This window comes from Balaenoptera physalus (genome assembly GCF_965194825.1).
Source record: "Balaenoptera physalus genome assembly, chromosome: 14".
In the NCBI taxonomy this organism is placed as follows: Eukaryota; Metazoa; Chordata; class Mammalia; order Artiodactyla; family Balaenopteridae; genus Balaenoptera; species Balaenoptera physalus.
Window position 1 is genome coordinate 58,137,727 of NC_138893.1, and position 14,453 is coordinate 58,152,179.

Genomic DNA, 14,453 nt, shown 5'->3' on the forward strand with positions numbered 1-14,453 from the left:
ATGGGAGAAAATATTTGCAAATGAAGCAACTGACAAAGGATTAATCTCCAAAATATACAAGCAGCTCATGCAGCTCAATATCAAAAAAACAAACAACCCAGTCCAAAAATGGGCAGGAGACCTAAATAGACATTTCTCCCAAGAAGATATACAGATTGCCAACAAACACATGAAAGGATGCTCAACATCACTAATCATTAGAGAAATGCAAATCAAAACTACAGTGAAGTATCACCTCACACCAGTCAGAATGGCCATCATCAAAAAATCTACAAACAATAAATGCTGGAGAGGGTGTGGAGAAAATGGAACCCTCTTGCACTGTTGGTGGGAACATAAATTGATACAGCCACTATGGAGAACAGTATGGAGGTTCCTTAAAAAACTAAAAATAGAACTACCATACAACCCAGCAATCCCACTACTGAGCATATACCCTGAGAAAACCATAATTCAAAAAGAGTCATTTACCACAACGTTCATTGCAGTGTTCTATTTACAATAGTCAGGACATGGAAGCAACCTAAGTGTCCATCGACAGATGAATGGATAAAGAAGATGTGGCTCATATATACAATGGAATATTACTCAGTCATAAAACGAAATGAAATTGAGTTATTTGTAGTGAGGTGGATGGACCTACAGACTGTCATACAGAGTGAAGTAAGTCAGAAAGGGAAAAACAAATACCGTATGCTAACACATATATACGGAATCTAAGAAAAAAATAAAAAAGGTTCTGAAGAACCTAGAGGCAGGGCAGGAATAAAGACGCAGACGTAGAGAATGGACTTGAGGACGTGGGGAGGGGGAAGGGTAAACTGGGACAAAGTGAGAGAGTGGCGTGGACATATATACACTACCAAACGTAAAATAGCTAGCTAGTGGGAAGCAGCTGCACAGCACAGGGAGATCAGCTTGGTGCTTTGTGACCACCTAGAGGGGTGGGATAGGGAAGGTGGGAGGGAGACGCAAGAGGGAGGAGATATGGGGATATATGTATATGTGTAGCTGATTCACTTTGTTATAAAGCAAAAACTAACACACCTTTGGAAAGCAATTATACTCCAATAAAGATGTTAAAAAAATCTTTATTATTTTCCTCAAGAAAAAAAAAAACGAGAAAGCTTTTTTTTTTTAAATTTTAAAAGCCTATCTACTAAAATATTTAAGGAATTATTTGTCAATATCATAGTATTACAAAACCTAACTGAAAGCATGAAGTTTTAAACTCACCATTAGGGCATTTGAAGCACACACACTATGAAATCCATAATAAAATGCAGCAAACTGCTTATAGATGGATTTGTTGAGAAGAAAGTCAATATAAAGCTGTACATATTCTGGAAAACAATTTTATATCTGTTAAATAGTAAAAGTAAATGGCAAACACTAATGCGCTTTAATTAAGAAATCGTGTTTTAACTTACCTTTCCTATTTTGATTGGTAACTGGAATTTTATCACCACCTGGCTTTAAATTATAGGACTTAATTATGCCGAATTCTTCTTGAAACACCTGATGGGAGATTCCAACACAGCATATTTATTGGTATGGCTGATATGTTAACAGACTTCAGTGAACAGGTTTGTAAAATTTAAAAAGAAAACATTTTCCCCCCTCTTCTAAATATACAAACTACAGAATGGCTAGGCTTTTGTGATATTTGTATTAAGAATAGACTCGTGAAAGCATTTCAGGGTAAAAGAGTAGGGCCTTTAACCCTCTTGAATACAGTTAAATACTTTACTGATATTAACAAAATTTGCACGGCCATTTAGGGAAGCACTCAGGTCTTTGGAGTCATGTGGATTACTATAACTTCCACCTCCTGATTATTGTCAGGGGAGTGGAAATGAGAGAGTTTTGGTCTGATCGATTAGCTTCTGCTTCTAGTTTCTTGCATTGAAGCGACAGAAGAGGCTTGTTTTTAGAAGCTGAAAAGCTCTGAGAAAGTAACTGAGTCAAGGGCATAGGCCAGGTGCGTGGCAGAGTACGCTCACCCTTGCTGACGTTCTTTAAGAACTTTCCTTGACTGCTCACCTATATGTGTCTGCTTCTCTATCTCTACTTTATCAGGTTAAGATCCTTTAAGATAGGGGGTGGTATGTACTGATCAGTCCTTGTTCATCTTTTCTAATGATGGGTGTATGGTAACAAAGGGTATTTTTCACATATGAAATACCTGGTTAACAGAAAGCTATTTGCCCTTAAGGATACCTGAAATGTTGAATAGAAATCTTCTTCAACATTGCCTTCATATGACAGGAGTTCACTTAATCCATGGGCCAACTCCTATAATGAGAAATCTGTTATCTGTGTTTTTAAATCAAATAGTACTACCCAAAATAGTTAAGCAGATCTACTACAGTTCAGTTACATGTGAGATAGAGTAGATAAACTCAGACTCTGAAATAATGATAATATTTGATATATTTTTTTCCAGGGCACAAAATGCTGGTTAATGATTTCTACCATGTAAAAGGCTTAGAAAAATTTATTGGAAAAGGTCACATAAAGGAAAATACCCAGTTATACCCACAGAGGCATAATTCTGGGGTCTATTCTTATTCAGTGAGCTAAGAGTACAGTTTCCATCATAATTCACTGCTATCTGTAACGTCACTGTTTATGAATTTGCAGTATTTCTCACTTTCAGTTTATATTCTTAAAAAACTCTTAATGTTTTAGGATTCATCTTTTAAACATGAAAATACACAGTTCATACATGTTAAGTGGTTTTTACATTTCAGTTACGGTGCCTTCCTCTCCCAAGAACAACTTGAGAACACTGGAGGAAATATTTTCCTACATTGTAACTCATGATTTCCCTGAACAGAGATTGAAAAATAGAAAAACTAAGCCAGTATTTTTTAAAATTTCAGGTTTTACGAAAAAAACGTTTTTAATTTATTTTAAATATTAGTAGAAAAGATAAGGAACAGCATGGTTAGAATGATCTTACACACTTTACATATTAAAATTTTCATTCCATTAAAATAAGAAATTTTAAAACAAATCTAGTCTGGCATAGGTTCCGATATGATTTTCATCATTTGTTTCAATTATTAATAAAATTATGGATGCTGAAAATTATAATTGGGAGATTTGCAGTTTTTTAAACAATTCAAAGGACTAGTAGATGAATCTAATGGAAAGTATTTACCATCTTTCAAAGATTAAATTTTTAATGATAAAATACAAAGTCAATTAGGTAGTAAAGTTATATATACTCAGATCTGCTTTATTCAGGACTGTAGCGCCTTTTATTCCCAGCCTTTGTATTTTCAAAACCCAATTTCTGTTGATTTGTTGTTGTTGTTGTTTATCTGTACTTAGACTCTTAACTGTAATATGTTATCTCTAAAATATTAATTACCCATATAGTTCAACATCTTTATAATTTTGTAAATGTAAAATTAAGAGTGTGTGAAGATACAGACTACTGGTTTTACACACTGTTTGAATACCCTGGTATTATTTAATAGAGCATATTTGAGAGTGACTTAAGCAAAAAGAAAAGAGCTATTGCAGTTCCTGATTCAAGGTTACACTTAGCCTCTCCTCCATTCTCAACTAAAACCCTCAAGGGTAATTTTCACAAGGCTGTGTGGGGAAGATTTGTTGCTGCTGCTGGACAGTTCTGATGCTTTGAGTCATGGATCCATCTCTATAGAGCCAATGGAGTTTTCATTAACATGGTCATCGAAAAGCACTGGCCTATTAACACTATATTTATTGAAGGCTCCATCATTGAATATTTTGCTTACTTTCTGTATTTTTTGTCCTTATTCACAGATACTGTGTTTAAATTAAGAAATGTATCACTATAGGTTTCCCTTTGCTTTCCTGTTTACTCTTCTTAAAACACATAGTGTACAAATACAAATGGTAAACAAAGTACTGAATAAAAAAGCACTTAAAACTTTTTTATAGACATATTTTACCATATATGAAATGGGAATTAGGTGTTAATTTTTAATAGATGCCATTAATAAATCAATAATCCATTTTTAAATTTTTAAAAAAATTCCCCACATTCCACTATCCTAACATGGCAGTTTTCTTGCTTCCTTTCAATCTTTATTCATGCCTGCATAGAGACTCAGTTTTTTCTACAGTTGATCTCATAGTATATGCACAATCTTGATTCACTATTAAAGCGGCAATATAAGAATATGAAATTAACTCAGCATCACCTTCAGCTCCATAATATAAAACAACGTATTGGTATAGTCATTCATAAAGTATCCATTATTATTAACTAAAAAAACCTGGATCTAAATGAGTCAAATTCAAATAGCTTTAATTATAAAATTAGACAATTTAATGGTAAAAACCAATAATAAAATTAGGAAATTTATTGGTAAAAGATCTGACAAAAACTGCATATATGGGACTAAAAAATCACAGAAATCTAAATGAGAAGGTAGCTCAGCCATTAGTATATATATATTATATACTAACTAGTATATATATCAGTGTATAGATATAACAGTAACTCCCATTGTTACACAAATAAGGAAATTAATTGAATCGTCCAGGGCTCATAGGTAGTGTGTGGTCAAAATACAAGACTATAAAGGGCAAATCTTTCAGTTTCTTAAGTAGAGTCTGCTCTATACCTTTTGTAATTTTTTCCAACTACTGAGTCTTATAAAAATATAGATTTAGGCTCTTAATCTGAAAGAATCCAAACCAACTTCCAAAAATGTGTCTGATATCACATGAAGAATGGTTTTCTAATTAGTCACATGTTCTGGAGAGGTTTCTCAACTTTGATAGGAAGGTTCCAACCCTACACCAAACTCATTTGACCATTCAAACACAGAGATATTTAAACAGGCCCTTAATCCACACCCAGGTACTTACTAAGAATATTATGGGGAATTCTCTGCTGACCAACGGCTATCAAAACCCAGCTGTAAAAAGCATTATTACTGTAGGGGATTTTCAGGATGATGTGTATACTATCCATTCTTCTACTAAATTTTAACACTGGATTAAACTTGATGATTGGAAATCTAATTTCTGAATTGAGGAATGTTATCAGAGACAGGCCTGTGAAATTCATTAGTTTCATTCAGGGATGGTGTTGCAGAGGTTGTTAACGATGTTGCATAGTGACACGTTAATAAGAATCCACAGGAGCAATCAAGTACTAAGTACTTTATTATCTCACGTAATCTTCCCAGTATGGAAGTTTTACTATCCCATTGTTCACATAAGGAAACTAGAGCTCATAAACATAAACAACTTATCCAAATTCACAGAGCTAATACGTGGCAGAGGCTGGATTCAAATCTCTGCCCCTGACTCAAAGCCTGTTCTACTATGTTAGAGGAACTTAGAAGTGCTGCAAAGCGGGTTATGTGTCTCTATAAGGAAGGAGAAAATTAGACAAAAAAGGAGATGGGTTACAAAGGTAGAGGGAAACCATATTTAAACATAAGAATAGCGTTAGGAGGAGAGAGACTACAGTAGAAGAGCGATGATCTAGAATTAAGGGATAAGATGCTAAACGACTTTATACTTACAGGCATAATTTGACACAGGTCATCGGTGGTAACACTGCAGATGCCTACTGGCATACTTTGGTCATTAGGAACGATGGGAGGGCTCAATAATTTCTTGTAGCAGCAGGGGGGGAAACGAATATCCAAAGTAATGCTGTTATAAACAGCTAGTCCCATAAGCTATGCATACTAAATGTTAAGCATTAACATAAAATCCATGACAACAAATGAGTTTTGAATTATGCATCAGTCTATTTCTTGCATACTTCTTTCAGATCTAACACTGACTTTCTAATTAATCCCACATACTTCCTCTTTCCTTTCATTTATTTTCCCTTTATTCTACATAATATGTTGATAATTACCAAAAATCATGTAAAAAGGAGAGGTTCGGGTGAGAGTATTTAATGATTTCCCTAGAAAAGTTTATCTAAGATCACAATAGATAGCAATTTCATACATTTCTATAAAGTACTTAACATATAAGAAAACTTTCTAAATTTAAACAAAGATGTAGGTGATTTCATAAGCAGCAGCAATTTATTCAGAACTCACTGCAGAACAACACCATTGATTTTGGTGGTCATTTTGGCTATTTTAAAACTAAATACAGGCTATGTAGAGAGAGCTGTATTGAGTAGTCCTATGGATACACACACACAGACGTCTACATACACATGCACTACTGATAAGCTAACAGGACAATTAATCTGCCACAGTAATACTTGAAAGACTTATTACTTGGAGTTTACTCAAAGTGTTAAAGTTAAAAAGCTATATTTATAAACTTTTGCCCAATTGTATTTTGTTTATCAGTTATACAGCAGAATGTAATTTATCCATTTGCTATAAAAGGTGTTTTAGATCAAATTTCATAATATTTCAACTGTCAAATAAACATTATAATATCAAGTTCTTAAGGAAGTCAAATTTTATTGACTTAAAAGGAAATCTAAATATATGGGCTGGATAAATTATTGAAAACAATTTAAAAGATTAGAAGACAGCCAATATTTTAATTTGCTAAGGCAGAATGAAGGCTAATAATAATTTAAGGAATAGATATGTGACTTTACAGGTAACCATATCAACAGAGACTGAGCAATGTGTTCTAGGGTAAAGATACTGAAATGAAGTTCTAATATATGCCTGTAATTGTGATAATAGCAATAACAGTAATAAGCATGCATGATACTACTGTAGTTACCATTTATGATCATCTACTATAGTGACAAGTTCTAAGCATTTTTCATTAAAAATTACAAAAAAAATTATAACCCTGAAGGAAGGTTTTTAACAGATGAGGAAGTAGGTTCATAGGATCTGCTTCAGGGCACTTCCATACGCAGAAGAATCGTGCTGCATTTCGCACTAAATCAAGTTGCTCTGGTTGAATGAAGCAGGGGTGGGGATGTGGGAATTCTGCTGGAGCCACTGAAGTGTCATGTGGTGCAAACAGAGCAGACTTTGAAAACCCTGCACTATATTATGTCACCCCTACCCTTAGTTCCAGTGTCCCTTTGGTAATTCTACTCCTAAAAAACTGTTAGATTATGGCTCTTCATGCAATCTTCAAAACATTTTATAATTATTTCTATAAGTTTTACTGTAACACTTCTTGTAAACTCCAAGGCCTTAATATTTAAAAATAATTATATTAGAAATACAATACTGTGAGAGCTACTAGAACAATAAATCTTTGGTCCTGAAATTTAGCAACTGGAACTATGTATGGAACCAACTATATTTTCTAAATCATCATACCTGTTACTTCTCAATTTTTTGTTCTCCTCACCTTTGACAGATCTCTCAACCACTTACGTGATCACAATCCACTGTCATCCCACATTTTTTGTATATATTATCATGCTGTTTAGGGCATCAATCTTACTTTCTATAGTTTTTTTGTGTGTGTGAGATAAATACACATAATAATGAGATAACAGTGGCTATAATTTAATTTTAGATTAATTGTTTAACTTGTAATATACAACATGTAAACACACTTAATATGCTCTTTTGGGTAATGATGGAATAGAAACTAATGCCTACTGCAAAAAAAAAAACACACAAAAAGCAAATTCACAATATTACATATACCACTCTAAAAATGTGGTATAAGAGCTAATACTTTATTACAAATATTAGAAAGTCAAAATATCAGCCAAATCTAAGCCATGATAAGAATATAAAGTAATGACAAACATATTTATCAGGAAATTCAAATAGCTCCTAATGTGGTGAGAAGCATCAATGACTCAGGCCTTCAATGAAGTCAAAATATTCAACAAGTGACTACTGCAGATAAGAGAGTAAAAGCAGGAGTCTAATAACTGTTAAACGTTCCTTACTGTGGGCTTAGCACTTTGGACCTTTAGATACGACAACACATACAAAATTTCAGATTAAGTTTACCATCACAACGTGTGGTTTTCCTCACTACCTTTTCTTCCATTCAGCCTCTCGATTTTCATATACATTCTTCAGGATTTACTCCAACAAATGCAAGAAAGACAGACGTTCAAAGCCCTCCATCAGATGGCTCTTAATTCTTCTTTTGCCAGCACCTTCCATAACTCTCGGAGCGCCCTCTGTTCCCATCAAGTGGACCTCCACATTGCTCTGTAACAGGGCCAGCTCAATGCTGACTTGTCCCCAGCCTTTCTCCCAGTCTATGTCCTACTCTCTCCAGTCCTGTGTTAATCAAATATATCGGTTCCATTTTAAAATTTGGGAGGAATACACTGAATCGTTTCCTTCTCAGAACTCTTCAGCACTTAATGCCAAATGGTCATTTGACTCTGAGAACAGACTACCCTGCATTGGTGGTCATCTGTCTGTCTAGATGGTAAGCTTCTTAAAGGTAGATTTTTTTTTTCCTTCTTTTAACCTATGTATCCCCAGTGTTTGCTTATTTATTTATTCTTCCCTCCTTTCTTCCACAATTATATTTTTTAGAATTTGAAAATGAATGCAGAAGGCATCCTGTCCAATCTCCCACCCAGTGCAGGAATGCCCTCTCCAACACACCTGATAGGGATCAGAGGATGGCATAGAAATTTATATGATTTTAAAAAACACTATAAAATAATGCCGTATGCTTTAAATGTTCCCATTCCATTCAACTTTTAATTTTTTATGGATGTCCCAGGATTTGAGGCCACGTTAAGAGTTAGACTTAATTTCCATGATTTCAATTTAGAAAAGTGGGTGAAATAAGCACAAAGTGAAAGAACTAACAGAAAAATAGTTCATTATGAATAGGAAAGATACTGTGACTTTTAAAAAATGTCTTAAATTTCTGACAATTTAGGTTATATATGAAATAGGAAATAATATTTATTTTGAGATAAGGTTTTCAGAGAAAAGTGTGAATAATTCAGTCACTCCTTCCAATTAACTAAATCTGATGATATTACATAGCTGTGATATTACAAAATAATAAAGATTACGGAAAAATCTACTAGTAATTTGACAAGACTGTTTAATCTGAATAAAATGCTTATTAATAGTTTTCCAAAATTCAGATAAAATTCTTAAAAATCTCTAGTCTACTAGCACCTCCTAGTGGAAAGTTTAAAGGATACAATTCCAACCAATCGGAATTCAGAATAGTTATCACATTTAAAGCTGCTAAACCAATGGCAGTATGAATCCTTATGATACATAAACATGCCTGGAAAATAGAAGCATAATTTCATCAATATGATTGATTAAAAAAAATCAGAGCGGTAAACATGTACATGGCATCTCATCTATTAGAAGCCAAAACATTTCAGCAATAGTTCTGTTACAAACTACCTTTCATGTTAAAATGTATCAAATACATGTCCAAAGAATTTGCAAAAGCACTTTATTGTTCACTGGTATCTTGAACCAAGGGTAGAAACAGGGTAAAAAGACAGAAACTAATCAGTTGATTTATAAAAACTATAGTTTTATACTTTATAAGTTATGATCAAAATTAATTTTGAGGATTATCTGGAGATTTCAATTTATCTCTGTCATCTCTATTTCCCATTACCAGAGAGATGCTGTATATACATATATACCAAATTAAGAAAAATAAAGAATAAGAAAAACACTTAAAACTCTCTTCTGAAGAAAAACATTTAACGATACTAAGGATTATATAGGTGTTTTCTCTAAATAAAATCTAATTAAATTTCAAAGGTTTATTTAATGATTCTTACTTATTAAAATGGCTCATTTTTTAATGAAAGAGACTTCGAATATTAGTGAAGAGCAAACTATAGTTCTGTTTTTAAATTTCGAATGTTCTTTTTATTTCAGTGACAAATTTTCATGCATTTGGCTTAGTCAGAAAACATGTGGATGCTTCCTTGCAAATACATTTTGTGTAGGATTCCCAGTAAGATAATGAATATTATGTTCATAAATTTGGTCAATTTAAAAAATGTAACTAACAGTCTTTAAAAAATCATTCAACATTTATGGTTGACAAAAAAATCTGTAAACTCATAGGGCAGATTAAAAATAAGAGTGACTACTTGAATCTAACAATTAGGGAGAAAACACTTTCATAAAAATTAACTACTCACCATAATCTGGATGAAAAATTTGGCGAATTAGAAGAAGGAACCATTCCTTAGTCAAGCCACCCATATCCAAACCAGCTTCCCCTACAAACGTAACTTTCAACTTCTTTTTCAAGTCTGCTCTTTTCCGGGTTAACTATTTGAAGAAATTATAAAGTAGAGGAGAACAAAGGGCAGTAAAAAGGAAATTAACTTTTTAAATTTTGGAATATGTATTATCTTATTTACAATGTCACAAAACTCCATCCATCCATCCATTCATCTCCCAACACTGTATTAGCCAGGTGTGGTAATGTTTGTTGTAGAGATCAAGGAACAGAATTAGAGAGGTCAGGTAGCTTGCCCAAGGTTACTGTCTTCCAGCACCATATTGTCTCCAAGATTTTAATTTATCAGAATACAGTACAAAGTAGTTCATTTCCTTTTAACTTGCCTTCAACGCTAAACTTTAAAAAAATCACATAACTAAATCAAATATTATCTTATAATAGCCACATGAAGATCTGGCTAAAGAACTGTACATGCATGAAGCTCTACAATACATATACATACAATCAAAGTATGTTTGACCCTAAATAGACCCAGGATATCCTTGTAGATCAGACTTCTAGATGAGTAATCTGAGGTCTGGAGAAGTTAAAATGACTTGTTACACACCCAACCAGTTAACAAAGGTGGTCTAGAATCTAAGTTATATATTCAGAAACATACATTTAAGTGTTCTATGTGAAATTCTTTTCTGAAAATTTAACAACAAGCCACTAATAAACATATAAAAATGAACATAAGGTTTAATTGTGAATACAGAACTGTTTTAAACTATGGTATCAAAATATAAGCAAGCACACTACTGGCACACAGAAACAAAAGATAGCTTACTAAGATTTTAGTAATAAGCCATATTATCAAATTTATTTAAAGCTGTAATCAAATAATACTATTCTGGAATAAATGATCGATACCTCATCAAGAGAATCACTGACCAGATGTGTCCGCCTTACTTTCATATTTAGAAATAACATATTCATATCAGGTCTCTGTCTTCGAGACACTTTATCCACCAGACTTTGCTAATTAAAAAAGAAAGCAAACATTTTCATTTATACTTAAACTATAATCTCATTTAAAACATTTAAACACTTCAGTAAAAATCACTTATATTCTTCTCTTTGCCATCTCTCATAAACAATTTCATAAACTCGATTATACAAATTTTGATTTATGAAAATGCCCTACAATTATTTCATTTGGGGACAATGATAACCGAAGGAGATCCAAAATGGAGGACCTAAAATAATTCATCTTCTTTAGTAAAATAATGTTACATTACTGTTTCCATATGTCTCATCTCTTAAATAGCAAAGTTTTCTGTTTAGTAAATACAAACAAAGCGGGAACATTGGAAACAAGGTATATACTTCTGATGATAAACTTGGCTTAAGCTTTTTTAGATGCTGGATTTACTCTAAAAGCACAATTAGTCTACTTTTAGAAAGTAATTTTCAACATATTTCAGAAACCATTAACAATGTTCATATCCTTTGTCCCAGTAATTCCACTTCTGGGAATTCTAAACACAGAAAATATTTTATACAGTGAGATGTTCATCACAGCATTATCCATAAGAGCAAAACTTTAGAAATATCTTAAGTATGTATCTCTCTAATGGAATATAATACAGCTATCAAAAAATGATGGTCATAAAAACTATGTAAATAACATGGAAAATGTTTAGGGAATATACAACTGAAAAAAAAAGCAGGGAAACAAAATTGTATACACAGTATTGTTTCAACTCTGCTGCCTTTTAAAGATAATATAGGTAAAAACTATCAAAAGAAAATTTCCTGAAATGTTAGCAATAGTTATGCTTGAGTGATGGAAATATGGATGATTTAAAAAAGGAATATATAAATATCATGCTTGTATATTTAACTTATCTAAATCTTTTTCAGACTACCTCATCCTCTTTGGTAGCAAAAAAAATGAATTATTGTACAGATTAAAGATGAACATTTCAGACATTTTAAATACAGGCAGCAATTTGCTTACTAGGTAAAATTTTAATATCCCAAATCTATATAAGGCTACTTTCATGATTTTGTAGATTACTATAATAATACACTAATTCAGAGCCCTTCCTCATCTCTCCAATATTCAATTCTAAAGGCTTTTAGTAGTGTTTATTCCTTCTCTGTGTCCTCTCTTTTGTGTTCAAAGAGATCTGTATTTCTGGGATAGTATGCTGTGTCATGGACCTGTTTTCTAACCCTTTACTATCTTCTGTTCCCAGTCTAGCTCCTGGGTAGCTGTCACACTGGAAATATCCAACACACAAATTTAAGTTAGGATGCTAATGGAAGACAAGGCTTAGTGGCTACTCCTCCCATCAGGAATTCATATTGAATAGAAAGTGTTTCAAATGAAAGAAATAACCAACAATGGTAGAATTTTAGACATAGTCTGATGAGGAAGTTATTTTTAGGCTGGGGAATCTCTTTTGCGACTTTAAAGTATACTATATAAGCTCTTGCTTGCATTAACTACTTATAAGGCTGTCCTTGTGTCAAACTAGTTACCAGTCATTAATTCCAAGTGGTATGGCAGTTTACAAGTTAAAATGCTGGGAAACACCCATAACCGATAATGCCACTTGACTCTTCAATCGCTACTCATTTGTGCCCATGCCCTGTGGAAGATAGCCTGGGACACAGTCTACAGCTGCCACTCTCCTTTTAATTGGAAGAAAAGTTAAAAGAAGATTACTTAATATTTTAAGTGTGAGTGACACAGCAGAAGACTGCTCAGAGGAACTTAGATAAACTTCTAGCTCTTTGGAATTTTTCCTTATAAATATAAAAAAATCATAGCCCAAGGTTTAAAAAAAAAAGCACTAAAAAGGCACATGAAATTGCATAAATGCAACTAACCGAAAACGTCAAAATGACTAGCTATGTAGACTAATCTTTGAGCCAATATCTACCCAAGATTAAGTAATAATTCTGGTGCTAAATATACCTGTTGAAATCTACTTTTCAGCAGGGTAATGTGGCTATGTTACTCCTTTGGTACACATAGGCAATAACATTTCTTGTAATATTCCAATACTCAGTGTAAACTGACTCTGGGATGTCACTAGTCACTCGAATCTTTTGTCCCGCTCTGTGACAGGAAAAAATACTCACCTTCTGGTGAATTACTGAAGAATAAACAATTCTTATTTTTATGGTATTTTGAAGTATTACAATTTATGCATTAGGATTCTTTTTATATTCTTGGACAAGACACAGAAATCATTTCCTTTTACTCTATGGGTCTGTCTTGGGTCTCTTTATTTTAAGAAGACTACAGCCAAACCTTCCCTCTAAGTTTTAAAGTTGCAAGTCATCATGTCACAAAAGCAGATACTCAAAATATATGAGCATTTAAATGTATAGTCTAGAGCTCTAACCTAAAAAAAAAAAGCTCAATCAATCTGATATATATTAGATAAAGTACTTAACTTTACTGTGCTGTGCTGAAACCATGGTAGGCTGTGGACAGGACAGGCCCAGAGATGAACTTCATCCTGCTCCATTAATTTGTCTAAAGCCACCCTGACTGCTACCCCAGTTTCAATGGGCCTCCATGCATTTTGGTTCCCTAAGGATCATTAAACATCTCTCACCTTCTTTGGACATATTTTCTCAGTTTTTCAAGACTATACTTTTTGTTACATTTTCTAATTTTTCAGTTGTTTCTATTTGACTTTCATAAAATCTAGAAAATGTGTCAGTGCTTTGAGTGGTTTGCTCTTAAGGACACTCCTTTCCTTGTCCTCACTGTAGTTCTTTCTCACCAGCGCTCTGCTCATGACCCTGGAGGATGTAATCTACAAAATGATGTCCAACAAGTTCCTAGTACTTTGGATCTGTGAGAGGCATTTAATCTCCATGCTATATTTATAATATAATGAGAAGTTGATGAGGGGTATCTTTTCCCCATATCATGAACAGGTTTAAGTACTTTTTGAGGGAGTATGATATGAATTTTACTTTTAACATTTCCTGATTATGCTAGAACAATTCACAAGACATTTGACTTATTTGTTAAATTATTTACTATATATTGATTATAGTCAGCATAAATGTTTTCATAGCTGGCTTACCCTTGCGATGCTTATCATCTGTTGTTCTGAGTCTCTCTGAATAATGATTTTTTTTGCAGCTATAGAAATAACGAATGGGTACTGACAGAAGGAAAACCTGCTCAACAAGTGAAAACAGAAAAAGCAAAATGGTGTATTTTTAGCAAAATTATACTAAGGGAATCTAAGCTACCCCTTCTAACAATATTAAACATTACTTTTGTATTGTGTTTTACCATTCACAAAATGATT

At 33.2% G+C, this 14,453-nt stretch overlaps 1 protein-coding gene across 3 annotated transcripts in view; it reads right to left on the reverse strand.

Moving 5' to 3' along the window:
- Positions 1-14,453, reverse strand: part of HECTD2 (HECT domain E3 ubiquitin protein ligase 2) — a 79,697-nt gene that overhangs the window by 14,148 nt on the left and 51,096 nt on the right. For all 3 annotated transcript variants that reach the window (XM_082423674.1, XM_082423672.1, XM_082423673.1), the window contains 8 exons: positions 14,223-14,319; positions 11,038-11,145; positions 10,079-10,211; positions 9,104-9,192; positions 5,538-5,696; positions 2,221-2,295; positions 1,431-1,518; positions 1,237-1,343 (listed from right to left, as the gene is read on the reverse strand). In XM_082423674.1, the coding sequence (XP_082279800.1) occupies positions 1,237-1,343; positions 1,431-1,518; positions 2,221-2,295; positions 5,538-5,696; positions 9,104-9,192; positions 10,079-10,211; positions 11,038-11,145; positions 14,223-14,319 (856 nt within the window). The remainder of the gene's footprint in view (positions 1-1,236; positions 1,344-1,430; positions 1,519-2,220; positions 2,296-5,537; positions 5,697-9,103; positions 9,193-10,078; positions 10,212-11,037; positions 11,146-14,222; positions 14,320-14,453) is intronic.